Here is a 27,373-nt window from a genome sequence, read left to right as displayed (position 1 = left end):
GAATTGTGGCTGACATTTAATAATCCTCCTTATGCCTTGAAGGCGTAATGAAAAGATTTGATGAGGAAATAAAGGCACAGTTTCAATAGGATAGTAAATAGTTCCCTGGTAATCTTGCTGAGTCTCTTTTTTAATTAATTAATTTTTTTTGCTGAATTGAAATACTAAACACATGTTGAGCATTTGCTGTCCCCTTCCCAAGTAGACAACACGTCAGTCTCCTTGATCCCATTGCAGAAATACATTTGGCTCCACTGTTTGTAAGCAAATTCAGGGCTCCTGGAGCAGTTCTTCCACAGCATCCCTATCAGTTGTCTTTTCCTCCTCCTCCCTCTGGTGTCCAGTAAAGAAAGTGCTCAGCTGCTATCAGGCAGCCACACATCAACCAGGCATCTCAATGCTGGAAAATGCTCCCTAAGCCCATCTCATGGTTTGGGCTCTAACACTTGAGGGACTCAGGAGGAAGGGTGCAGGTGGCTGATAGAGCTGTACATGAGAGCAGGTTGGAAAAGCTGCTGTTACCTAGCAAAATGAAGGGACAGAGGGGATAACATCATTGTCTTTAGCTACTAGACAGGAGAGAGAAGGTCCTCGAGCCAAAGAGAGGTCTTGACTGAGAATCAACTGGGTGTTGTTTGGCTGTGAGGGATTTTATAGGGATCATATAGAAGGTTCTAAGCCATTAGAGCCTTAGTCAAGTTAGACTAGAGGAGGCAGGAAGCCATTGCTGGGTGAAGGTGAAGCCCAGCAGGGGGATGCGACAAGAAGTTGCTTGGCAGTGAAGGAGGTCTATTCAGGGCCTGGGTCTGTGAAAGTGCCAGCACCCCTGATTACAAAATGCAGATTAAGTATATGTGTTTATCTCTGCAATGCACTATGTCATTGCACATCTCATTTATTTTAGAGAATTATTGTTAATAAGGTCACAAGAAGGCACATCTTTATTTCAAATATTTTTAACTGAAGCAAGACCCAGCATCTTTAAACATGGAACCTACCAAGTAAAAGCAAAGAAAGCAGCAACAAAACAAAGGTGTATTTGGCATCTGAAATCCATTTTATATTGAAGCCTTGTCTACACGGAGTGATTCAAATATCTTTTCATTCTGCATAGAATCTATTCATACTAAAAACAGCATTCTGTTTGAATAACCTCCCTGTTTCCCGAGTGACTTCTATTGCAGGGAGCTGTGTCTGTGCCAGGACAGGTGGGGGCTGTTTGAGAACAAGGGATTCTGCCAAACTACTGTGCTGCATTTGGGTCAGTCAGATCTAGCATTTGTCTCACTGAGAGTATCTGCATGTCTTACTGATGTATTTTTCAAATAACCTCAGATTAAACATAATTTTATGGGTGTTTTTTTTTCAATTCTAGGCTAGTTTTCTGTAAACCATCCAACACTATTGTGTCTGTTTTGTGTTCAGTTACAAGAATTGGGCTGAGTAGTTTTTCTGCAGGTTTGAATGGACAATTTCCCTTCCAAGCTTTTAGCATCTCTATTGACCAGGAGGTTGAGAATAGCACAGACCTTGGGCCTGATCTACATAATCCCCTCTGAGATGTCTTCTCACTCTGCTCCAGATCAAAGTAAAAGCATTCAGGTAGGATGTCATTCACATGCCGTCTGCAAACCAGTGCAGTTTATAGTTGCTTTCCCTAGTGCCAAATTCACATCAAACTGGGGAATGGAATTCAGTCTTTTGAGACATAGAGGATAAACACCAGCGTTTCAAAACTAAGTGTATTTCATGGGAGGAAAAAACTAAGTAATATCAAATGCCCATCAGTTGGCACCTGAGTGCTGGCCTCCATGTAAGTGCAGTCAGTAGTAAAATCTCTATTCATGGTTCAGCTGTGAATGGAGGATGTTTGCTGGGGGAGATGAGGCAGGACAAAGCAGGGAAGCCTCTCTTGGTCCCTGACTTAGAGGTCTCAAGAAGGTAACAGGTGTAACTTCAGCAGAGATTTGCAGCAATGGAACAAAATTACAGAGCGCTCAAGCAATAAACCTGTTAAGACTGCTTATCTGTATGGAGCCTCCCTTGCTGTTCCAGTGGTGCTCTTGGCATGTGAGGCTCATTGACATCCACTGCTTCTCTTAGAGAGGAGGTACCTTCTCCTTCCTATGCCAGAAGCGCGTGCTGGAGTCAGCTGCTCTGGACTTGAAGTGTCTTTTGATAGCCTAAAATGGAAGGACTTTTATTTTCTCTTTCTTTATCTGGTGTTCAGGCTCTTGAAACATCACGTAGTAATATGAAGATGTGTGTCATCTTCTTTAGAGTGCTGGCTGCAGCTTTGGGTTCCCCCTAGTCCTGGCACAGTCAGAAGATCCTTTAGTCACAGTGTGAAAGCTTTACAAACAACGTATCGTAACTACTTCTACTTGCATGCACATTATGGCAGCATGATTGAAATCAGATTGCTCTTTGATCTGCAGTTTCCAAATGCAGTGCTTGGGCATAAGTGAGCAGCAAGACTGAGCATGAAATACCCGAGTGGAGTGAGATCTGCTACTGCTGCTGGCCTCAGAGTATGTCCACTCACTTTTATAAGCAAAACCATTATATTTATACTTTATTGAGATTCCTTTCCCCCCGTAGAAAGGAAACTTTCCCTTCCTGTCCTTACAAGAAGTGTTGGAAAGCAGTCATTTAGTGCTGAGAGCCGAAGGAAAAAAACTATGGCTGATCTCAGTGTTAGAATTAGAGCTCCTTTTCAGTTGCTATCCCTAATGATGTAAACCCATGGTAATTAGAACTGCAGTCAGCTATTCAGTAGAGGCTTGAACTCTTTTGAACAAGCCACTCACTTCTGTTTGCCCTTTGGGCAGCAGTGAAGAACAAGCTGAAAGTCAAGCCACTTGAGCATCTAGCTGCCAGAATATTTCAGACTGCCTTAGCAGCTGCTGAAGTAGAGAAAAGTGAGTCCAGAGTGCTTTTAGGACAAAATCACAACCTGGGAATCGGATGACCGTTACCACAGAGCCCGTGTGCCTGTGCCAAAGCTCCTGGAAAGGGAAGAAAAGTTTAGGGTTTCCAGCAGTGATTTCAGTTCTCAGTGCAGAGGGAGCAGAGCATTATACCGGGCTCTTTGTCCCATGCTCAGATCCATAGAAACCCGCATGAAAATCCATCCCACTGAGCTGGGAGCTGCCATCTTCCTTATGATAGGATTTCCTGCTGTATCTACCCCATAGGCCTCCATCTTCTTTGCCCACCAGAAGCAGGAGCAAATGCAATTCCTCTCTGCCACTTGGTGTGCTCCACTGCCCTCAGCACTTCTGAAATTTCCATTTCCTGTCTTTCCTTTTTTCCTTACCTCACCCTCCTATGTCAGCCACCAGTGATGCTGCCAGGACCTTCTGCTCAGGTGTCTCCTGTTGGTTGAGTCCCTCAGCAATTTGTCATTCAGTGTCTGTTATTTCAGTGTGGTGGTGGTGCTGTAAAATACCAGCTATTGTAAGTGCAAGTAGCACCACCAGAAATAGCTGCTGGTGGTATAGTTCTGATAACTCATAGGTGCCCCTATTTATTTAGTAAATTATTTTTTTTTAAATGAGAATCACAGTATGTTTAAAGAAATATATATTCAAGTGTAATCTCAAGCTTTGTGTTTCATTTCCTTTGTAATTCCAAGGCTACTACTTTGTCATTCCTGATTTATGCACTTCCCCCTTTAATTAGGAACCTCATTTGGCACTTAAAGATCCGCCTTTGATTGTTTCCTGTTGTTTAATTTGTTACAATTTTTTTAAAGACTTTGCCCTGGGAAGAAGGAAATCAAACAAGTAAAGCTTTTAAGTTGGTCTACAAAAAGCATAAAAATGAGATTAAATACGTTTTAAATGTTTTGCAGAGTTGTCCTTCTGTTTTCAGACTGCAGACAGCCCTAGCACATTGCATGTGCCCTCTCAGGTGTCATAAAGTCTGCGCATCTCTTTTTCCATGCCACCAAGTCAGTCTTTACTGACTTCTCTCTGCTGAGTGGATTTATATTATAACAAAGCCAAAATAGCTGATGAGACTTTAAAATAAGTTTGAAGCAAGTCTTGATGCCGCATTTACTATTCTCTTACAGCTTTATTCTGATCAGGTGTAGTCTGTTGAGGAGCAGATACTGAAATCACGTCAAGTCAGGAAAAGATGAAATAAACAAAATGTTACACGCTCTTATATTTTTAAAAAAGATGCTTGAAGTTCATACCCATTATTAGAATTGCATGTATGCATGTATTGCAATCCACTGTGCGAGTTAATTTTCCACTAAACAGCTCTGGAGCAGTAGATATGCCTTTTTGGGGCAATGCTGCGTATTGTTGTGCAGCACAATACAATGATCACTGGTAATTGGTTTTGTAAAGCAAGCTAGCAGGAACTTGTTTTTCTTTGTGATAAAAATAAGCCAAACGTAACATTTAAAATCAGGTCGGTCTTATAAATAATGTAATATTTGGGGATTATGCAGTGTTTTTCTCCTTCAAAGTGCTTTACAGGTGTTAATCTGTGTGACGTTAGCTGTTTGTTTTTGATGATCTGAATTTGCAAAGCTTGGGATAACCGTGTTTACCAGAAACATGAAGGATGGAATTTGGGTGCTGCTGATGACAAGGCAAGGCTCCCATTAGACTGCGGGAGGCAGTAGGGTTTCACCAAGGCTTTGAATGGCTACAAATGCCTGTAAGGCACTGAGGGTAATTGTTAGCAGCTTGCTGAGGCACCTAATAGTTTGATGTGCATGACTAATATTCATATAAATACTGCATTTGCAGGAACAAATTAATTAGTCTTAGCAGGCCATGCTGAAATTTCTCAGTGCAAGGCACCCCGTTGAAAAAGGAAGAGACAGATTCAGGTGTCAACCTCCAGAAGAAAGAGCACTTCATTTAGAGCCTCAAAATTAGGACAGATTTTAATTGGATATAAGGAAAAAGTGTTTTAGGATAAGGATGGGTGAAGCACTGGGACAGGCTGCCCAGAGAGGTGGTGGGTGCCCCATCCCTGCAGACATCAAGGTCAGGCTGGATGGGCTCTGAGCACCTGATGGAGCTCTGGGTGTCCCTGTGCATTGCAGGGGCGATGGACCAGATAGCATTTAAGGGTCCCTTACAACTCCAATGATTCTATCATTCTATTCTGTCTATTTATTTCAAGCCTCTGGTGTTCATATTCAATTGCCTTTTCTCTACCCTAAAGGTTAAGAAACATCAAACAGCGCAGATTTTCATAGGAGCACCTGACTCCAAAGCTCAACAGCTTTATAACATCGCAATTCTGATAATAAAGGAAAATTGTCATTGTTGGCATGTGAACATTTTAATTGCAGGCAGAATTTCCGTCTCTCACTGATGTGATGCATGCAAAGTGCTGACAATGATCTGCTCACCATTTGAGGCACAAATGTTTTCGCCTCAGCTGCCCCTCATTAAATCTGTTTGCACTGATTCTCTTCTAGAAATGAGTAAGCAAATGGAGAGATGCCTGTGAAATCTGCTTTTCGGGTCAGCATTCGTTTTACATCAACTGCCCCGCATTTTCGTGGCAGTGTGGCCCCAGCTCATGTCCCGCAGATACGTGTGTCATCGAGCTCCAGTCTCTGGGAATGGGGGAACAGGATGGAACAGTTGCTGATTCATTGCTTGGCATTTCGTTACACACTTTGCATGAATTTTAAGGGCTGAGAGAATTTCCCAAACTTTGCAGATATTTCCCAAAGCGTGCCTCGAGGTCAGGAGGAAACCTGCGCTTTGATAATGAAGGAGATGAGCAATTAACATATTTGGAATCACACCATAATTTCACTTCATCGTAACGCCGTGTGCTGACAACGCCATAGCAGTACTGTGCGCGTTAGATGCTTGGCTGCCTTTCTGTGGCAGGGAATCTGCTTCACAATCAGTAAGAAAACCAAAGCAATTGCTGAACACTGGAAGAAAGAAATGCCCAACTATCTTCCCATCGGGATGTTTTATTGCATGAGCCACCTTATCTTTCCAAAAGCAGGATGTTCTGAGATGCGGACGAAACTGGAGGCTGCTTAGCAAATGAAAAATGAGAGCGCTAAAATTTTTCCTATACTGTTTTGTGCTCCCTAGCTTGAGGTTTTGAAAGTTGCTGTGGTTTTTTATGCTTTTCTTGTGTGTGTGTGTTGGTTTTTTTTTCTCTCTTGTGTTTGATTTGTTTTTGTTATTAAACACAGAAGTGGTAGAAGTGGAGCAACCCAAACCCACATGGTGTTGTTTTGAATCAAACGTGATGTGATATAACACAAGGTGGCACAGCAGAACCTAATACCAGGCACTAGATAAGGCAGATTTAACTCGAGATGTGCCTCCCACATCTTTGCTGAGATTTGCACAGCAAATGGAGCAGACTTGGAGCTGTGCAGCTCAGAGGGGTTTATTCCACTCAGTCTTCCTCCTACCCTTACACCCTCCAGTGTGGCATTTTGGTGTGCGTGTGCCTAAAAGGAGTGGGTTTTTATCAGCCACACTGCAGATGGGTGCAGTGGCTGCTGCCCTGATTTGGCACTATAATAACGGGTCGTAACAGAATTAAGCAATCCAAGGAAGGTCTTTGTTTATCGCTGTAATTAAACACATTAGAAGCAATAGCAGGTGGGCAAAAGTGAAGAAGAAGGATGGTTTTATAATGCACTAGTAGATGGTTTTGTTCTGAGACAGATTGTTTTTAAATGTATGTCCTCATGTCTTCATGTCTCTAATCCTATTCTAAATTTATTTATTTATTTATTTTGCACTCTCCATCAGGATTTGCTGTTCCTTCATTCCGTGTTTCTTTTTCCTTGGTCTGGTGTTCTCCTCTTTTTGATGGTGCTGATAGCTAAGAGTGTTAAAACAGTGCCTTTTGTGCCAACAAACCTGCAATGTACCTCAAGCTGTACATGGGGAGCCAGCAGGGCAGGTAGTGCAGGTAGGTTGGGTCAAGAAGGCTGAACTGTGGATGACGGTGCAGCTGGGGATGATAGTCCCATGACCAGGAAGGTCATGTTGATAGGGATGTGGCAGGTGGAAGTTTTGACTCCATCCTGATCATCAAAGCTGAGTTCCTGAGATGCACAGTTACATACTTGGAATTACAGTGAGCTGCTGATTGGTTTTCCTAGAAAACCCTACTCTAAATTGATAAAGTTATGTTTTTTGAAAACACGTGCAGATCCTTTTCATAAAGATCTTCTGTCTCAGTGTGTGATGTGTGCCTGTGCACGCCCCAGGGCTGAATCTGGCTAAGCATTCTGTAAATATTAGCATATTGTTATGGGATGCTACTTATTAATATCAACAGCAAACTAATGCCAGGAGGGCCTTATTTGCGTGCATCCCCTTTGTGCAGGACGATCTCCAAATACGAAATAATAGAATCAACCATAAACCAAGCAGTTTTGACCAGGATAAATACAGATAAATACAGATGTGACAGCAGCAAAGTATGATTTTTCCTCTAGTGGCCTGCTCCATGCTGTGCATGGAGGGACCCCTGAGATAGCCCATCAGGTGCCACCTCCCCTGGGGACCTGCATGGCTGTGCCATGGGACAGCCAGCTGAGGAGGTGGAGTTTGGGAGCAAGCCCCTCCAAGCCAGAAATGGAACCCCTGTTTTGTTTCACTTAACCTCAGAGAAATAATAAATTCTTTGAGTGAAGAATCAAGGTGTGCTCCAGAAGTAAAGCATGCAACTCATGGGTTTGGTTGCTGGTGTGAAAGAGTAGGTGTCTTCATGCATAGCCACGTGTTTATGTTTATGTACATGAAAATGCATTAAAAAATATACCTAATAGAGGCGTTCACATGCATACACACATATATGTGCAAAGGACATAAGGTGTTCTAATTGCTTTCCAATTCTGATATTCACCTTCTCAGATTCCTGAGGTTTAAGAAATCTGATGTGTATGTATTTGTTTAAATAATAACCAAAATCTTCATTCAAACAAACGGCTCCAACAGCTTGAGCTTGAGGAAAAGCTCTTCTTTTAATGAACTTCATAAATAAAGTCATAACAATGATTGATGTGGTTCCAACCATTAGCTGGGTGGATGAGGGTCACACTAGTTCTCAATTGCTTTATTATCTTACTGCCTTGGATTTGCCATATGTTTCTTACAACATAGTTAAATTTATATATTTGTAGTAATTAAATAGCATTTTATTGGCCTATATCTTCTTTATCGCTTCTAGGATCACTTCTGGTTTGAGATGCTGACATATGACTGAATTTGGGATTGTGAGGAATTGTTTGGCATCCTGGCTGAGAATAAGTAATTGGGGTTGACACAATTAAGTATCTTTAAAGCACCTAGAAATGAAACTCTTGATGATAATGTACTGTGTTTCATTATGTTTTTTGCCAGTGCCAGTGGGTTAAGAAAGCTTGAGATGGTCTCTTGAAAACACCACTCTATTAGCATTAGCACATAGCATTAGCATGAGAATGAGAAACGTGGCAATTTTCACATTATTTGGTAGCTACCAATCTTGATTTATGGCAGGGCTACATTCCTCCCATGTGCATTATTCTCTCAGTTGAAGTTGCATTGCAGAGCTAAGTTTTGCTTGTGCAGTGACACTCCTGCAGATGAAGGTGATGGGCAGGGACAAGGAAGGTCTTCTCTTTCTGGTCGTTCTTTTTTTGGTGGTGCTCCTTGTGACTGTGTGCAGACTTGTGTCTCCTGCTGCCACTTACTCTGGTGTGCTCTTCAGTCTGGAAAAGATCGACTTCCATCTATTTTTTGTCAGATAATATTTGTCCTTTGTTAAAAATTCCTCGCCGGTGGGTTATACAGAACCGAGAGGATTGCTTTGTCACCACCCCCACCCCCCCTCCATTGCCCCCCCCGCAGCACTAATGGCCATTAGAGTTAATTATTTAGAGTTCCTTGTTTTTCTTGTAGGAAAATGCAATCGATGTGCAGTGCCAGTTGTGTGGCTGTGTACTCTCTGGCTCCGGTACTTCACCCCTCATCTTTCAGAGTGTCTCCTTTCCTTGATACAGCCTTTGGCTTTTATTCAGTGCAGTGTAAGCAGTACCATTTAGAAAACTTGTGTTGGTTTTCTTTCCCAGGCAGAAACATTTTCTCTGTAATTGTTAACCTTCATGACATGGTCTGAAATGTTCAGTTCCTTGTGTTTTGATTCTTCTCCCCCTAATTTTCAGCTGTTGTGCATTCTGGGCTTCACACATAATTGCAAAACCAAACAAGTGACCTTTATGCCTGGGCTCACCAATGACTCTTTTGTTGTTGCACGCAGATGGACCACAGAGTGCCCTGAGTGGAAATGTTAAGTGATCATTGGAAGTGAAGATCTCATCTCACTTATTGGTTTCCTCTGCATATAAAAGCACCCCAAAACAAACAAAAATATGTTTTGCAGTAGCAGTTGACATTGTAAGCAGTAAAGATGTCTTCCTTCTGGATGGGCTCTTAGCAATTTCAGGCACTTTTGTCCTGTGGTGGATTGTGCAAACTGGCATTGAACTGTTTCAATTTCAGCTGAAATCTTGCTGTAATATATTTATATGTACATATATATATGTTTGTGTTGGAGGGAGAGCTATTCTTGCCATCTGACCTTCATGTGACCAAGGCATTCAGAGGGGAGGACTGGGTGTCTTTCTTCAGACTCTGCCTTTGATCTTTTTGATCCACAGTCCCTATTATGTGTGGCTGTGGGACGAGGTGTGATGTGTCTGGTGTCCATCTGGGAAATATTTGAGTGCCCGTGGCCTTCTGAGAACTGTCAGCCAAATCCAGCCCAGGTTATGGTGCAGATTTGTAGTTAGCGTATTCTGTATACGTTCAGTGGAACAGAATTTCCCCTGTATTGTGGTCTTCCTGTGTTATTTTGGTTGCATGAAGTCAAAGGGTTGGAGAAAATATTCCTGTAAAAATCGAGGCCTGCCACGTGTAACAGGCAGCAATATGTGGGACGATTTCCAGTTTTGTCCTTGGGTTTTAACATGATCCCCTCACAGGTCGGGCTGGGGTACCTACAGCTTCCCTGCATCAAAAGTTTTACTGCAGGAGAAGAACTGCTCCTAATGGGCGTTAAGAGTGCTGAAGTCATGATGCAGAACTTGCGTAAGGATTTGCATTTTCTCCCTGTATTACAAAACAAAGTTGAGCAGATGGATGCAGCCAGCTGTACATAGAGCTTTAGGGAGTGCTGGGGAAAAAAGAGAGAGGTTTTTGTTAAGATAAATGTAATAATCTCTGTGATAATTAGTTTAATTTAGATCCTTGCCTCTGACTCATTTTTGACTAACCTTGTATGAAGCCTTTCTTCCCTTACTGATGAGCCTGTGAGGTTTTTTTGTGCTTGCGGATTGCTCACTGATCACTGGTATTTTTCATTAAGCAGTTGCTTTATTACATTGTTATTTAGAGGAGAGTAATTTGTGTTTTCTAATTAATTTAATTCCACTCACATTTTGTAAGTAGCTACAATGAGCCCATTCATGGGGGTTTAGGTCATACTGACATTGTTTACCAGATGTGCCAGTTTGTTTTAAAACACAGTTAACTCTATGATGACAAGAGCCTCTTCCGTGGCTCTACCTTCCATCTTCTATCATCTGCACCTCCAAAAACCCCCCAAGATTAGGAGCTGCATTTCAGGTGATAGACGTCTTTATGGCTTAAATCCCAGAACTGCATTACAAACAGTGTTGATATCAACTCTTACTGCTCCGTTATCTGATTTGAGGAGCGGCAGCAAAGCCTTGTGGCTTCTCTTAGGCACAAGGGATGGGAATGTTATCACTGTGACCACCAGAAAACTAGGAAATGCGAAAGAGAAGCAAAGTGGGTGTCTGCATGTGGCCCATTTACCTCCTGAAAGCTTTCAGGAGAGAACGGGGAGGATGGGCAAGCCAGGCATTGCATGGCATGAGCAGTGCCTGATGCATTAACCATGATGGGACGTGGTTAATGAAGTAGAATGAGAAATGTAATTTATATTTGACACCATCCTGAATTCAAAGCTGTGGGCACTTATTTCTGCCATGAACTTTTTGGAAAAGCTTGATGGTTTCTTGCTAGTGGCACACCTAGGAATTAGAACCTATGCAAGCTTTGTGTTCCTTGCTGTTAAATACCGCATCCCTTCCATCATCTAAGCATGAAAACTACACATTATGTCTATCACTGGCTCATTTGGCCTGCTGTGCCAAGAACTGGGGGTTTGGAATCAGTCCCTAATTAGGTGAATAAATAACTAAAACACAGGGAAATGCACAGGCAGGTTATTCCCCTGACATGGGAAGCTTGTCCCATGAAAAACTGGCAGCGTTTGTGAACATGCTTTGCAGTCACATATTTTGGTAAAAAATCATTTACTGCTTGTTTTGCAGTGACACTGTGAGATTCATCGGCCTCCAAAGTACCCAGTGCACAATGGCCTTGTGTGCATTTTCTGTCATTTTTCAACCGCTTCCCATCTCTTTGGCATTGGGACAGCTGAAATTAATGACAAACTCTGAAGGAAAGGTTTGCTCAGTAGTTCATACTTAGTAAATTTTAACATCTAGTGGTTGTGCTGTAACGCAGTAAATTTTGGTACAATTTGAACCGACAGCCCAGCTGCATCTCAGCTTTATTTTTTGCAATGAGCATTTAAATTGCTGTAGTACTTCTTCAGGCTCATGTTGGTCAGCCAAGGGTGCACGCATGCATGGAGATCTGTTCTACCTATTGATTTAATAGGAAAGAGCATCTCTTGGAAGGGGAGAGTAAACGTGTGTGCATGCATGTGGAAGGAGGGAGAGGGAGAATTTCTATCTCTGTTCTTATGTCTATGATAAATGATGCCTGTTAAAAATTAGGGCTTTACTTTTTAAAGCCCGTTACACAAGCACAATCACTGTCAGCAGAAATTAAGCTGCAGCCTTAGTTGTTTAGTTCAGGCAGTTTTGATGTTTTGCTGCCCCTCGATCAATCACTGCCTGGAGGGTATTTGCTTCTGCCTGGAAATGCACCAGAGTGATGTACGGAGTGCAGGTATTCCTCAAAAATGGCAAGTGTTTCATTTGGAATACTCAGTTTTCATTGCTGTCTGTGAGCAGGTAGCAAAGTGAGCTCTCTTTTTCATTTTTACTTCTGGAACTTCCCAGTTCAGAACTAGCATTTCCCTAATTACCTTAAAATGAGCTTCTTTCAAGACACATTTGTAATTCGCTTGCATCACTTATTTTATTCTCCATGCAGAAGTTAGATGAGGGCATGGTTCTTAGCACAGACAAAATGCATGAAGTAGTAAACATAATGCAGCATAAACGCCACATAAATCACATCCTAAAGACAAAAGCAGATTTCAAACGTTTGAATTGCTGAGCACTTAGTGTGGAGGGTAATCTGTGTTTTGGTTTATGGTTGTTTTCTGGAGTGCCGTGCAGAGCAAAGCTGGGTTTCCCCTCCTTTCCAGCAGCACAGGAGAGGGGGAGGATTTGCAGCCCACTCAGGGGGCAGCTTGTCCTGTGCTGTAGGCAAACTGCCCCGAGAAATGTCTGCTTTGCTGGGAACGGAGCCATGCAGAAGTAGTTGGTAGAAATCCCACTTGAGTTCTCCCTTGGCTCGCACTTGTCACAGGCTGCTCCAAAATGCAAAACTCTCCTTGAAAAAACCTTCTCCCTTTGCATGGATGTGACCTGTGCGAGCCCCCCCCCCCCCCCCCCAGCATCCTCCTGAGGTTAGGACTCGCAGTGCTGCTTTCAAGCTCTGAAATCGCAGCTGGCAGATAAAACCTGTGCCTTCAAACATTTATACTCGGGATGGGCAGGAAGGAAACGTGTTTTCTCCACAGCATTCACGCTTTTAGGGATAAAAGCTCACTCCTCTGCATGCTTTTGTTTCGCCTCGCCTCCCGGCTCAATGCACATTTCCCTTATTGAAGAAAAAAAAAAAAAGGAAAAAAATCTATTTCTAGCAAAATACTTTTTAAAAAACCAACCTGTTCCCCCTGCAATGCTGTGATTGGCCCGGTGCAATTGACAAACGGATCGCGTCAAAAGGAAACATCCTCAGCTTAATTGGGAGCGCAGGCTGCCGGCAGCCGGGGGAGCGCCTGGGACTGTGCTGGGGCTGTGGGTTCCTCTCCAGCCTCCCGGCGGCTGCGGCACAAGTCAGCATCGCTAATGCGGAGCGAGCTCTCCCCCCGCGCCCCCGCCGCCGCGCTCGCTCCCCCTCTCCTCGGGCTTTGATTCGATATGAACAGACTGGTAACTCCGACGCGAGAGCGAAAGCTGACATAACTCTGCAGATGGCTGCGTTTGGATGAAACACCTAGGCGGGTTTTGTGGTGGTTTTTTTTTTTTTTTTGGTCTGTACAAGAAGGTAACGGTTAGACGCTAATGTTTGTTTTTCCCTTGTTGCCATTTTTCAGGACTGCCGGTCCCAAAGAAGAGCCCAAAGTCGGTAAGCACTCCTCACTGCTATGTGTGTCTGTCCGTGTGGGTGGAGGAGGGATGAGTTGGGCTGCTTTTCTTTGTGGGTTTTGATTATTTTAAGTTGTTGTTCTCTTGCAGCCGTGGTTACCTTGCACGGCTCATACTGCATGGGAAGATAGGAGAGGAATGCAACTCAGTTTGCAAATAAAGCCTCAGGTTTGCAGATCCCCTTTCCTGGCTGATGAGCCTCTCCTGTTTAACTTACCAAAAAAAAAAAAAAAAAAAAGGCTATTGTTTCCTTTTGGAAAACTGAGAAGCTCCACCTTCATGCCAGATAGCAGTTTCTGTCAGGTGTTCGTATGCACCAACCTTTCCCATTAACTCCCCGAGTTTTTCTGGATGCCCTCAGCTGGATTACCGGCAGAATGTAGCAGTGTGCGCTGTGTCGGGAGAGACAAAGCCCCAGCAGAGCGTGTGTGCAGCTTCGTGTGAATAGAGCCTGAACGCTTGCTCTGCAGGCATTTTCCTACTGAGCAGGATTGTGCTGCAGGTGTGAGTTTCCTTACTAAAAAGTAGAAAGAAAAAAAAAAAAAGGGTGTTTTCTTATCCCTTTCTTATCCCTTCTGATCTTATTTCCATGTAAAGCTGTTAGCTGGGTGACATGTTAGCTAATAGTATGCAAGCTGTGATCTAAAGTGTCATTAAAGCTCTGAGCATGATATTGTGGAAGATATTAATATGCTGTTTACATGCAACAGAAAGAAATCTCTTATTTTAAAGGAAATGAAATACTTGAGCTTGAAAGTTTTGAATTTTCTGATGATGGGTAAAAACGGGCTTTTCTCTCTCAGTAGCTTTTGGGGAAGCAGAGTGCAGGAGACGTTTTTGCTGTGCTGTAAGATGGTGCCAAACTTCACCCACACACCTTGATGGGCACCAAACCCTGTATCCGGCACCAAAGAAATAGGAGGACGTTCATTTCATAACATCATAGAATATCCTGAGCTGGAAGGGGCCAGGAGGATCAGAGTCCATCCCTAGAGCCGGGCGCTGGCCGTAGTGCTGCAACTCGAGCAAGAGCTTCGCTAAGGGGCTGAGCAGGAGGCTCCTGCTTACAATACGAATTCTCTGTTCTTCCCCAAAGAAAGCCCTGCAATAATTAATGTGATTCTGATGGCTTAGGGCAGCGCTGATTACAGTCACGTGAGGGCAGGCCTATACTGCTGTCAGCTTGCATTAAATGTGGGGAGGCAGAGTGCGGGGTGCGCTCCCTCGCAGGGCTCAGGCATGTCAGACCCTGGGCATTCGCTTCTATGTCATATGCAGGGATTAATTCAGCCTTTGGTAAAACAGAAGCCAGCGTGTAGAATACGTCCATGTCTGGCACGTTTCTGCTCCTGCCCGTACATTTTCCCCCTGTCAGAGCAGGAATTGCTGCGCTCAGTTCCAAGTCTGGCTGCTGTGCCAGCTGAGCCCTGGGTTCTGCCCACATTTGTTCGGAGACAGAGTAAACCCTGAGTCCAAGCAGCAGCTGAACCCATGTAATCCTGCCTGGGGAACAAAGAGGCTGCAGGGCTACACCTGTCTGCAGGCGGTAGTAGATTGCCTCCTCCTGTCTGCTTGGAGGAGCTGGTCAGCCCTAGGGAGCAGCCCCTTGTGCACTTCTCCTCACCTACTGCCTTGCTTTAAGCTCCCTCCAGTAAATTCTACTATAGCCCCAGGTGATACTGTGGCCTTGGAAGCACAAGATGCACAAGAAGCAGATCCTCCCATTCTTGCTGCCTGCGTTACCCGATCATTTGCATCGACAATTAGCAGCAACGAGGTGCACCGCTGCACCACTATGCTGCTGCATTGCACATTTTTGTTCCCATCCTATCCCATCCAATCCCATCACAATACTCCCTGCTGGGATGGGTTTGGCACGAGCTCTCTGTCCTCTGCTCCTCCCGGCTCAGCGCTAAGTCTGCTCTCATTATTCCCCCACCCTCTCCCAAAGTCCCGACACACTCCCAACTCACTGTTAGCAGCTGTCTCTTTTTCCACCGACCACTATTTTTAGCTGCCGGCCCCATTCCCATATTCCCCCAGGGCTGACTTCAGGCTTTGGGTACATCTCGGCATGGAGGAGGTGTCTTTGTTCATGCCGGAGCTGTGGCAAGGTCTGGGAATTGTTTTCTACCTTGAGCTGAGTTTTCCTGGGCTGTATTTTTCAGCCTGTGCATCTTTTGATGAGCTTGGCTGTGTTTCTTAGCTTCTGAGAGAGGTTTTTAATGTTGGTGAAAGAGCCGAATGATTTGTATTTTTTTTAATCTTCAGTGCCAGCTCTTCAGAGCTTGAAGTTGCAGCCCAGCAAGGGACTGGGCACTTCATGTCCTTCCTCCCACCTATGCTGCGCCCAAGGCTGTATCCGCAACAGCTCCCTGTGCTGCTGCTTTATGTTCAGTTCCCATTGATTCTTCTTTAAATGCAAATAGACAGTGTTTTTGTATTGACTGCCTGTGGGTATACATTTTCAGTGAACAAGTTCCCTTTGTGTAGCAATTTCCCCTGCAATTATCCTACTATAACGTGGATGAAAACAAACTTTTCTGTTCTTTCCCTTTTTTTTTTTCGGTTGCTTGTATCAAAATACTCCACCAGGGGGCAAAGATTCTCATTCCCAACTCTGCTTGCTGTCACTACCGCCAGCACCAGCTTTCCCAAACAGCACAAAACTCCCCAGCTCGATCGTTAGAAGAGTGAGCTGAAATGCAGTTCCTATGCACAACCTGTCCCTCACAAGAGACATGCCACGTGTTTTGGCTGGATAGGCAGTACTTGGGGCTCTGCTTGATGTCTGGTTTTTGAAGGAGAAACTGGCTGACAGCATACATGTGTATGATGCTTCCCAATCCATTGAAAACCCTTTTTTTTTTTTTTCCCTACATGAGCAAACCTCAGCAGGTCTCCCTTCTTGCAGTTTTAAGCCTGGGACCCAGGTGCCACAACCTGAGGTGTTCAGTTGTGCTGCAGGTTTCTCTACTCAACACATCCCCACCTGCAGCCACCTCTATATTTTCTATATCTTACCCAACTTACATTTTGTAGGATCAGCGCTGCAAACTTTCAGCATAGCCAAAGGGAAGCTGACAGCACACGCATCCCTAAATTTCATTCTCAGACCTGGGGCTTGCCACAGAGCATGAGAGCTCCACACTTTTTCAGTCCTGGCTCTTATACAAAAGCAAAGTAATTGGTTTTTCCCAGCACCTTTATTTCAATGTGCAGTCTGCCTAAGTGGACCCGAGATTGTCATTCTGGTCTTCATTTCCAGCCAGTTTTAGTCAAGAAAAATTTTTTTTTGTGAGCTATTTATTCTTTTCTATAGCTCTAGAGAAGACCATGGACTCCACAAAGTCAGGCGTGGGTGCTCTTGCTGCCTTGGGCAGTTCAGTGCCCCTTCTCTTGTCTTCTTCAGCTCCCAAACTGTGACATTTCAGCCTTTCTAAAGATGTTATTGTTGGGAAAAACAACAGACCTTCTGAAGAAGTTTTCCCCTGATTCTTGCAAAATGTGTATTTGCAGTTGCAACCCTAGTTTAATTGGAGGTGGTTTTGCTTGAGGTGTGCTGACACTTCCATGTGCAACCCAAATAGAAAACAGGATTCATAGTTTGTTCAATATTTAGGCCTTCGATATCATAAAGTGAGAAGTGCTCTTGCAAGTTCCAACTTGGTTTCTCTTTAAAACAGAAAGTTTTCAGAGAGTTCTCAGGATTTCCCCAGTGGTTGAATGAAGCTTCCCATCTTAGTCCCCATATTCCAGGTTCTGTGAACCAGCAATTTCCAGGGAAATTGGCCTGAAGTTTCACAGGATGCTTTTAGTTAGTGTAGATGTTTGGTCAAACAAACAAAACAATCCAGATGGCTGGATTGAGAGTTGTAATGTGGGTTGGGTTTTTTCTTTTGTTTGTTTGTTTGTTTTTGTGTTCCCTTTTTTAAAAATTACAAAGGAGTGACTATCTGCAGCATAGACTTTTAAACTGCTGCATTCAAAGACTGAAGGGCTGCATGTGAATTAGCTTCTTTTACCACTTAAAAAGCTAAAAATGTTTGAAATTGGTTCAGATATTTGTATTTGAAAGTCTGTGGATGAGTAATCACAGCAGGCATGCTTTGTTCAAAATTACTTTAAAGGACAAAAGCATTTTCGCATTCTAGTCAATCGAGATAACATTTAAAAAAGTGCTGGTGGTGGAACAGCAATGTGAATGTGAGGCTACAATGTCAAAACCATTTGGGCTGCTGGAGCTTTTTTTTTTTTTTTTTTTTTTTGCCCAAAAATATGTGCAGTTTGAAAACCAGAAAAATTATTGTTAAGACTCAGAGAAGGGCGTGCTGGTATGGTGATATGATATGCTGGTATGTTTTCTCCTCAGTAATCAGTTTACCCCCACTGTGGTGGAGCATTGGCCACCTGAGGTTTTGCATAGGGAGCAAAGGAAGGAGTCTTCACACCCATGTGCACTCAGCCCCCCATCCTGCTCTGCTCTGCTCCCTGTCCCATCTGGGTTTGCTCTGGCAGCGTCTCTCAAAGCTGAGACTTCTGTTACAGTGTTTTCAGTCACCAGGAGGTTTTATTTTTTCTGGTTGACTCCTTTTGACCAGGAAATCGTGGGTGCTCTAAGAACAACACTCTTCGTTCCCTGTGCTGGAGCAGGTGGGAGGTAGGACTCAGCCTTGGTGCCAAGGTCATCTCCATTGAAAAGCCTTTGGGGAGCTTTTTATGGGAGAGGACTTCCCTGCATACTGAGTAGTACAAATCACAGAATCATTAAGGTTGGAAAAGACCACTGAAGTCACCTAGTCCAACCACCAGCACATCACCACCATGCCTGCTGAACTGTATGTCTTTCTCTGTAATGCAAATGTGATCTGTCCTTCATTTGAGCACACTGTTGCAAAATTTAAGAATTATTTACCCTGCTTAGCTAAATATTGAGCAGACAGAGCTCTTGAGGTACTGCTTTTCAATAAGCTTCAATGAATAGGGGCACGTATTTTCTCCTCTCTCAATGTGCTCAATTAAAACAAAGAAATCAAACCGAAAGTAGATGTTTTCATGTTTGTGAAGGTCTGCTGTAATCTTCTGGATGCTCTGGGAAGCAGACACAAAATTGGCACTGTGCTGTTAACCCATTTGCAACGTGGGGGCTGCTAGGGAGGTGTTTCTCATAGTAAGGATTGTGCCTGGATCTGTTGCAGGAAGCTGCTCAAGTTCTCACAGTGAAATTTGGTTGTATTTCTGTTTACTTGCAGGCTCCAGTCAGACTTTAATGTGATCCAAGTAGAAGGTGGTTGAGTTTTTCTGACTAACGTAGGAAGACATAAGTGCACTGAAACTTGTAGCCTAGAATGAGATTGAGGTTTGGTTCATGTGCAAGATGGAGAACTGCATGTTTTTTTAATGATAAATGACTTTGTTTTGCATATCTCTTTCTGTCAGTCTATCAAAATGTGTCACTGGGGAATTTAATTGTACCCAGCATTAACCGGTGGCAGCAAAACTGTGATTTATATATTTACTTACGTGCACGCAGAAAGCCTGATCAAAGAAAGGAGAAAAATTGATGGAAAACACCCACTCAAAGACCAATAACCGTCTGTTCTCTCTCTCTCTCTCTCCGCTCGCTTTCTTCCTTACAGCAACCACTTGAAAGGAAAGACAGCCAAAACAGTTCTCAGCACAGCGTCTCCAGCCACCGCAGCGGGCACACCGCGTCCCCGGCTCACAGCACACAGGTGCTGCCCGAGTATCCTGCCGCCGAGCCGCCGGCTGCCGACCAACCCGACGCTTCTGGGCAGAAAAAGCCAGATCCGTTCAAAATCTGGGCCCAGTCCAGGAGCATGTATGAAAGCCGACGTGAGTATGAAACAGGTGTGGTTGCTAAGGCTACGGCTACGGCAGCTGCGCTCTCTATATTTTCTTTGCAAAGAGCTGCGTCTTTTAGATCTGTATTGCAAATAGAAGGCTTCGGGGTGTTAATCTGTCTGCCAGCAATGCCTGCCTGCTGGAGGGGCTTTTTCATTTCTGGTGAGGAATGAACTTCGATCATCTCCAGAGAGAGGTGCTTAGACCAAACCTTAATACCAAGCATCCTATTAAAATGAAAGACTGCTTTTTTTATTTTCCCTTTTTTTTTTACTTTTTCTTGCTTGTAAATTAAGCTGAAGGAAAATTTCCGAGTTTATTAGCCAGATCTTGAAATCTTTTTTGAGGTTGTCTCATTGACTGATACGCAAAGGAATTTCAGTGAGGAAGGGAAGTATTTAGTTTGCTGAAATACATATCAGATGCTTTCCAGTCTCACTCTAGGGAGGAGAAAATCCAGCTAAGCTATTTTACTTTGACCAAAGCAGACGCTGTTAACAATGCAGATATCAAATGCATATTGTAAGTGGCTTTTATGGCAATTAATAATCTGCATACTTGGCTAATAGTTCAGAAGGACTTTGACTCTTCTCCAAGGCTATAAATATGGTTTCAATCAGTTTCTTCTCTGCAAACAAAATAAACGTTATGGCTTTGCTTTAATTGCACTGCTGAAGATGATCAAATCTGCAACAAATTCTTAAAGAAAGAGTTAAAAGAGTTTTAGGTTCATTTCCAAGGGCATTAGTTTCTGTAGTTACTGTAAAGACAGATTCAAAATCTTGATACCGTAAGAGTTTACTTTGATTCTGCTAACTGGAAATTGGTAGAAATGATCTGAAATGAACGCTACCCCAGAATGAAAAATGGTAGAACTGTTGTTTTTTTGTTTTTTTTTTTTTTGACTAAATGAATCACTTGTAGATCTTATGTCCTGGAAACATTGAACGGTGAGTCATGATTTCTTGGCTGAAGGTGCATCTCTTCGTACTGAGTATCTCAGCCATGCACTTTGTAGGTGTCTTAGCTTCTGTGCTTTGCTTGCTTTCCCTCTCCAGGGGTTAGTTGCACTCCTGACTGCGAAGGCTCTTGCGCTGGCTGTGCTGGTCTACAGAGAAGTGCTGGGACTGAACTTGTATGCGTGTCTCATTGAAATGTTGAAGATGGGCAGAAAGAATAGGGATAAGGTTTTCAGCCCCACAGAGCTGTGGGCAGAGCCCCTCTTAGCCCTGCCTAGATGGCTGAGGCTTTCTCATGGCACCAGCATCACTCTTGCTCAGCTTGCATTCCCATAGGCACTCTACAGGCATTGCCTCTGAACCCCTGCAGCTACTTCGCTAATTTCTAATTAACAGTTTAACTCTTACTAATTAGTCATTAGTATAAGCTTAGCAGCATTAACTCCTGTCTGTCTTTCCTGATAAAATCCCGAGGCTGAGGCAGAGAAATCCTGAAAGGCACATTCAAGCTGTCACCTTCAGTGTCCTCCTGCAGCACCATGTGCTAAATTTCTGCCAGTATCTCGCAGAGGTTTTGTCCTTGTTTGTGAGCAGAACCCTTCCAGATTCTGTTCCTCATCTCTTGACCTGCTGGTTTCCCACACCCAACTGTCCCTCTCTGCTTCAACCTTTTGCTGTGGTGGATCTGGTCTGCCCCTGCAGCTTCCCTCTTGCATCTTTCCATGGCCAACATCTCCATGTAGTGAGGTCAGTCCTCCTCTTTTGCTTCAGTTCATATCTCCTGCCTCTCTTCCAGATGAGACCTACCTGTTTGGACTTCCATACTTTGCTACCAGAATTTTGTCCTGTTGCTATTTCCTTACTAGGAAAGCATATTGGGAGATTTATTGGTTTCATACATTCATTTCTTCTTTATGAGAATGTCAGAAGTGCAATGATATCGTATCTCCTTGCACATGCCACTGGAACTTCCGAGAGCTAATGAGTTTTAGCCTCTAAGCTGAAGTGGAACCTGTTCCCTGGGGATTAGCCTTTGCTCTCACCTTGTGCTGATGCTGCTCCAAATGGAAGTTGTAGGAAACCAGTAAGGCAATAGCCTACGTGAACAAGGCTGATAGATGCACTGTATTTATTCCTGTAGTCTGATCCCAAAGTATGACTGATGTTTCATTTATTGATCAGGGGGCAAATCTTTCTCCAGCCCCCAGCAGGCCCTTACCTTTCGCCCCACTCCTCAGTCTCCTCAGTGGAGATTGTGGTTCACAGCTGAAACCCTTCATCTCCTCGTTCTGAGGAGCTTGGGGCGAACCACCGTGTTTTCTTCCCTGTATCCGATCTGCATGAAAAGTGGACAAATATTGGCAGTTCTGTGAAAAAAGTGAATTATCTCATGGAGACTCTCTTCCCAGCAAGCGCTTGTGGGGAGCACCACAAGCTGTTTCTGGGAGAAACCATTCCCTGGGCCTCCAGCTTCACTGTCTCCTCCGGCTTTGTGGTTCCTTGTGTTTTCACCCAGCTGCAGTTCAGTTCAAACCCAGTTCCTCCTTTGCCTTCTGGGGGGGCAGTCATAGTTCTTTGCTTGAGGACCCATTCCCGTTGGCTCTAAGACTGAGGTTGACATCTCTTGTCCCTTAATGTCACCTGATTTGGGTGATAGGTGTGAATTTCTGAATTTTTCTGATAAAGAGCATCTGTTGAATAGCAGGAGGATGCCACCATTGTGCCAATGCTGGGATTGGCTGATACATCCTTTGTCTGGGGCTTTGGATGAGTCTCGGTTGGCTCTCCTTGCTGACTAATGTAGGGCTTGCTGCCTGTTGATTCACTGCCTTGCATTTTCAACAAGCCTGAAAGGAATAATACAGTGGTCTTTCAAGAGGCTGTTCTGAATCCCCAACAAGTGTACTGAGAAACAGAAACAATCCTGTGTTGAAATACATTATGAAGATAGAGAAGAGAGAATTTCAGAGCATTAGATCATCATACTCAGTGTTTTATTTAGTCCCATTGGAGTCTAAAGAGAACATAGTGCAGGCTTTTGAGTGCAGTTTACATAAAAAGATGAATTCATTAGCCACAACTCAGCCAGAATTTTTTTTTCCATCTAAAACTAATAATATAAAGAGGCTTAATTCAACACATGAATACATTTTCTCCAGGATGTTTCTAAAAAGTTCTGGATCTCTAATAACCACCTACTGTCTTTTTGACTGGGAGTGCATCCCTCTGTTATTAATGTTAATGGTGTGGACATGGGAAGCACACAGGCAACCATTGAATTTTTCAGCATTGGTAAAGCGCGTTCTCCATTTCTTTGACTTCTTTCTGAATCACTGTTTAATAGAAGAGAGCTGTATTTGACTTATCTGGCTTTTCTCACTGAAGATGCTGGCAGATCAGAATTTGGTTGAAAAGTGCTGAATAACCCATAGTTTTGTAAAACCGTGTATTTTTCAATTTTCCTGATGCATCTTAATATCAGGAAGCATTCAGATTCTGTGGAGGAGAGCTGCAGATACTGCCTAGGGAAAAAAAAAAAGAAGATAAAAGGAAGAAGAAAAATAGAAAAATTAAGCTAGAATTAATAGTGAGAAGCTAAGTGATGGCTCCACAACTGTGCCCGGGCTCTGGCTGAACAGCAGCAAAATTGAACTGTAACCTTAAGGTCCTTTGCACGCTGCTCCCCTAAGTGGGGGGATCAGCCCTCCAAAGTGCTCAGGGCTCATGCTGCTGTCCAACAAAGCTTAATTTTAAGCTGTAAACCGAATGGGACTTGGATGCTTTAAGGCTAAGACTGAGCTCAAATGCTCTGCTGCAGTATGGCCCTGAGTTGCAATGCTTGCAGGATTAAGGCTTTCAAGAATAGCCAGCCTTGTGGTGAGAGAATTTGAAAACAGATCTTTCAGTGGTGAGAACAAATGCAATCTCTGCTGGTGCAAAGTTTCAGCTGCCTGAGCTCCTCTCAATGGGTGACTCGCTGCTGCCCATGGGAGCTGTGCTCATGAATCAGAGGGAAGGATGAGCCCTGACGGCTTAAAACGTGGAGCAGTTCCAAGACCCAGGAATGATATGCGTGAAGAGCGCTCAGTGAGACAAACAGTAATTGAATAGTTTACGAGAGAGCTGCAGTTCCGAAATCTTGTACTGCTTTATTGAAAATATATTTTTATAATATGCTTTTTATTTTTCAACGTATTATTAAACTTCCTCAAAGATTAACACAATCTGTTGTCAAATTTTTCTCATGTGGCCTGATTGCTTTGCAAAATACCATATCTTACATATGGCCATCTGTCAAAACAGCAGTGACAAAACGAATTAATCTGAATTGCAGATGTGTTAATGAATCCCTTTGAAGGGCTTAAGCATTTAATTAAAAGCAAAGCAGAACGCTATGGATAATTGTTAAAGCTTTTAAAATATTCTAATTTATCTTTAATATTAGAATTTTATTTTCAGGCACGTGATTTATTTGGTAGGATTTTCTCTCCCCAGATATAATTAAAATAATACAAACAAGGCACAACCTCAGTGTGTAGCATTCACTTGCTAGCAAGTACATAGAATTAAAAATATTTGCACAGTGGTACCAAACATTCGATACTTTCTAACTTCAATATAGAGAAAAGAAATGCTCACAGGAAATTGCAGCCACCTTCTGGTCAAGCTGACTTAATGGCAATAGTGAAGGGCTCCTTGCTCTTCTACTGAATGAATGAGGGACAGCACTCAGAGCTGTGCACTGAGCACACAGATGTAGAGGATGTCTGATTAGGAGGGGCCTAATTTTTGTGCAGTGAGATAGTTTAGAAAGTGGGGCTCTCCTGCAAATGGGGAATCTCAAGGGATTTATGGCAAAATCACAGGTATTTGCAGCACTGAAACTCTCCAGCAGCTCCAGCGAGACTCTCCATTTGTAACTTCAAGTGTGTCCTTATGTACTTTCCTGAATCTGGGCCTTAAAACTCTTGCATGCTGCCAAGATGTGAGTCACTGGAAGTGTTGCTGCCTCAAATGAGCTAGTGACTAAAGCAAGCTCATGCTGATATTTCTGAATCCATCCTTTCTTGAGGCTGATATCAAACAGAATGTTTTTTATATGTAATGTGATAATTGCTAAACTTTATATAGGAGAAGTTTAGTTAAATTCACCCTTAGTTAAACACTGATTTCATTGTTCATCACCATGCATTTAGAATTGATTTAACGTCAGAGAAAGAAATTTCCATTTGGAAAACTTGCTGTGTCGTGATGTTGATTTTTGTTTGGCAGAAATGTATTTTTAAGGACAAAACAATGAGTCTCAAATATGCCTGCATGCATATGCATAAATGTATAAATTCATATGTGTGTGTATAATGTATCCACGTGTACACAGACATGTACAAGTAGATGTAGAAGTTGGTATGTAATTATCCATAGAGCTATAACCTTAGCAATTATGTGCATGCAAGCCTAACGTGATCCATACAGTCAAAGTTAATGAAATGAACTAACAAGAAAGCAGATGCATTAAGCTTTGCAAAACTGTAAAATTAATATTGCAGCTATGTCACCTTCGCCTGCAACTGGACTGAGCAAGGGTGAGAGAGAGAGAGAAATCAATTCCACGAGTTTTGGAGAATGTAAGACTGTGCCGGGAATGTATCTGTGTCCCATGGTGTTTTGTTCTGGTCTCATTGCTGCTCTGTGGTGGGGCCCTTCATCACCAGGGCAGTGTGGAAGGTTGGCCGTGGAGGTGCAAGGCACTTGCTTGGCTGCATACTGTCTGGTGGTGGTGGGGACGTCACCTTCCTGTTTCCATTCTGAGCCTGCCCTCCAGGCTGCAGCACTCACACCTTCCATCCTTTCTTCTAGCCCCAACACAAAACTTCTTACCACATTTGTAAGGCTCTCCAAGCAGTTTGGTTTAGGAACAAGACTGGCAAGTTTTACTCCTTTGGGCTGTGTACATGTTTATATCATGTCAAGGTGCTAAGTTGTTACTAATTTCTCCTGGAGACCTCTTTTTTGTTTATTATAAGCCTGAGAGTTCAGCACCACCATGAAATTTTCCCTTTAAATAGGGAAGGTGAGGCACAGGGCAAGGTGGATACGCCACCCTGGAGACACCCATGGTCAGGCTGGATGGGCTCTGAGCACCTGATGGAGTTCTAGGTGTCCCTGTTCACTGCAGGGGAGTTGGACTAGGTGGCCCTTTCAACTAAATCAACTCTATGATTCTGTGATGAAGTGCTGCTGATGTGATTCTCCAGCGTGGCCCCAGTCAGCCACGTGGCAGCACAGAGATGGATGGGATGTATCACAGTGCATCGCCTACTGCAGAGCTGGAGCAAAAAGTGGTAAAAGGAGTTTTGTTGGGTTTGTATTCACGCTGTGTGTTGTCTGTGTGTTTGTTGTGTCTGTTTTTCACCTTCCTGTGATCCTCCCAGCAGAAGGAGCAGCCTGTGAATGAACTTGCTGCTTTGGGTGTAGTCGTGTGTTTTGTTGGCCCTACCACCAAGCCTCGGTGTGCCGCCATTCCCTGCGGCCGCTAATTGGCTCATGGTGCCAAACTGGGAGCATACGGCACCGCTCAGCAAGGCTGGAGAGATGACAAATGGGAAGGTGTTGAGAGAGGCTGAGAAAACAGGCCCACGCTGCAGCTCTCTGCAGAAGCCATTTTGCCTCTGACAGATCCAACCTGTGCTATTAATTGGCTGGGGCCAGCCTTTGCCAAAAAAGCCTGCAAAGTGCTGGAGAGGCACTTCCCAGTGTGTCTGCTCTTCACGCTCCCACTCACTGAAAGCAGTGACAAACAGCAATTAATTCATTGTCTGAGTTCTGCTGTCGGGCCGTCCCTGCGATGGCAAGCTGCCTTCAGCCAAACTGATGTGCAGCAAAGGCTTCCAGCGTGCTCCTCACCTGGTTGTTCTGTTATTGTAGCTGGGCGGAAATTAGCCTGTGGTTCAGCAAGGGAACGTGCAGAGGTCTCAAGCTTGGTTTATAGCTGCAAATGCCTAAAATGTGAAAGTATTTTATGTAACACCAGTGGCTATGAACCAGTTTGAATGAAAATGTCAAACCAGATATGTGCCTGAGCATTCACCTGTTCTTGCAATTTGCAGTGCTTTCAGGTCTTAAATTTCTGTTTTTTAAACCCAGTGGTAAGTCATTGAAGGGAGAGCATCAGAGCCAGCCAAAAGCCTTAACACTGAAAAGCACCAGATGACCAAACCCAAAGCAGCAGGCACTAGTGGTGTAAAATGCAGTTAGGACGCTATTGGGCACTCCCCAGTGTTAGTGGAAAACAAATCCTTTATCTGCTGATAGATAGAGCTGCACTTTCTGAAATTATCTTTCTGGCTGATGCACTTTGCTTTCTTTACTAAAGCCATAGGCAGCAGACTTGTAAAGGAATAGCCTTTTTGATAATTAACTATAAATTTTGGGAGGGGATTGTTACAAAATTAGTCAATGTTATAGATACCCATTAATAAATATTAAATGAACCTGAACTTGTCTTCTGATATGATTTAACGTTGGCAATTAATTTTGCATTTTAAAAAAGGGATGAAAGCAGCCATGAATAAGTTAATGTGAAACATTTCTGTTCAACTGCACGTCAAGGTTAGTGCTTCGCTGTATGTAATATTCATTGTAAAAACCTTGCTGGTGTTCCATACTAATGAGTAGGTAAGGCTGGTCTTTCTTAATGTTTCCAGCTGGTCAGTGGTTTTATAAAACCCATACACGAGCAAGTGGAAGTCTGGAGAGCTGCACTGTTTCCAGAGGAACTCTTCTGGTTTACACCAGTCGGGGATCTGTCCTGCCATTATTTAAAGCAGTGTCAGCAGACAGATAGCAAACTATGCTTGTGAAAGTTAATTAAACAGTAGAAGTCAGAACAAGTGGCTCTTTTGTCTCCAGTGAAAGAGGAGGCAGCTGTATTGTTTCTGGCAGAGTGATTCTGTGTTGTACACGCGCACGTATTGATGGTTTGGAAGAGGCTTTTGCACTGGGTAATGGCACTAATATCGACGGAAGGAAAAAGTACAGTGATAAAATCACAATTAGATAACCAGAAAGCAGAAACCGTGGGATAATTTTTCATAGTGATTTA

At 43.4% G+C, this 27,373-nt stretch overlaps 1 protein-coding gene across 21 annotated transcripts in view; it reads left to right on the top strand.

Moving 5' to 3' along the window:
* Positions 1-27,373, top strand: part of MAGI1 (membrane associated guanylate kinase, WW and PDZ domain containing 1) — a 291,018-nt gene that overhangs the window by 240,452 nt on the left and 23,193 nt on the right. For 16 of the 21 annotated variants that reach the window (XM_042880907.1, XM_042880898.1, XM_042880905.1 and 13 more), the window contains 3 exons: positions 13,396-13,427; positions 19,087-19,303; positions 24,819-24,896. In XM_042880907.1, the coding sequence (XP_042736841.1) occupies positions 13,396-13,427; positions 19,087-19,303; positions 24,819-24,896 (327 nt within the window). The remainder of the gene's footprint in view (positions 1-13,395; positions 13,428-19,086; positions 19,304-24,818; positions 24,897-27,373) is intronic. The other 5 variants (XM_042880910.1, XM_042880909.1, XM_042880908.1 and 2 more) reach the window with 1 other exon arrangement.

This window comes from Lagopus leucura, unplaced genomic scaffold (assembly GCF_019238085.1).
Source record: "Lagopus leucura isolate 7727_CA_CO unplaced genomic scaffold, USGS_WTPT01 Super-Scaffold_100028, whole genome shotgun sequence".
In the NCBI taxonomy this organism is placed as follows: domain Eukaryota; kingdom Metazoa; phylum Chordata; class Aves; order Galliformes; family Phasianidae; genus Lagopus; species Lagopus leucura.
Note: the sequence above shows the minus strand (reverse complement) of the source record. Positions and strands in the feature narration are given on the sequence as shown.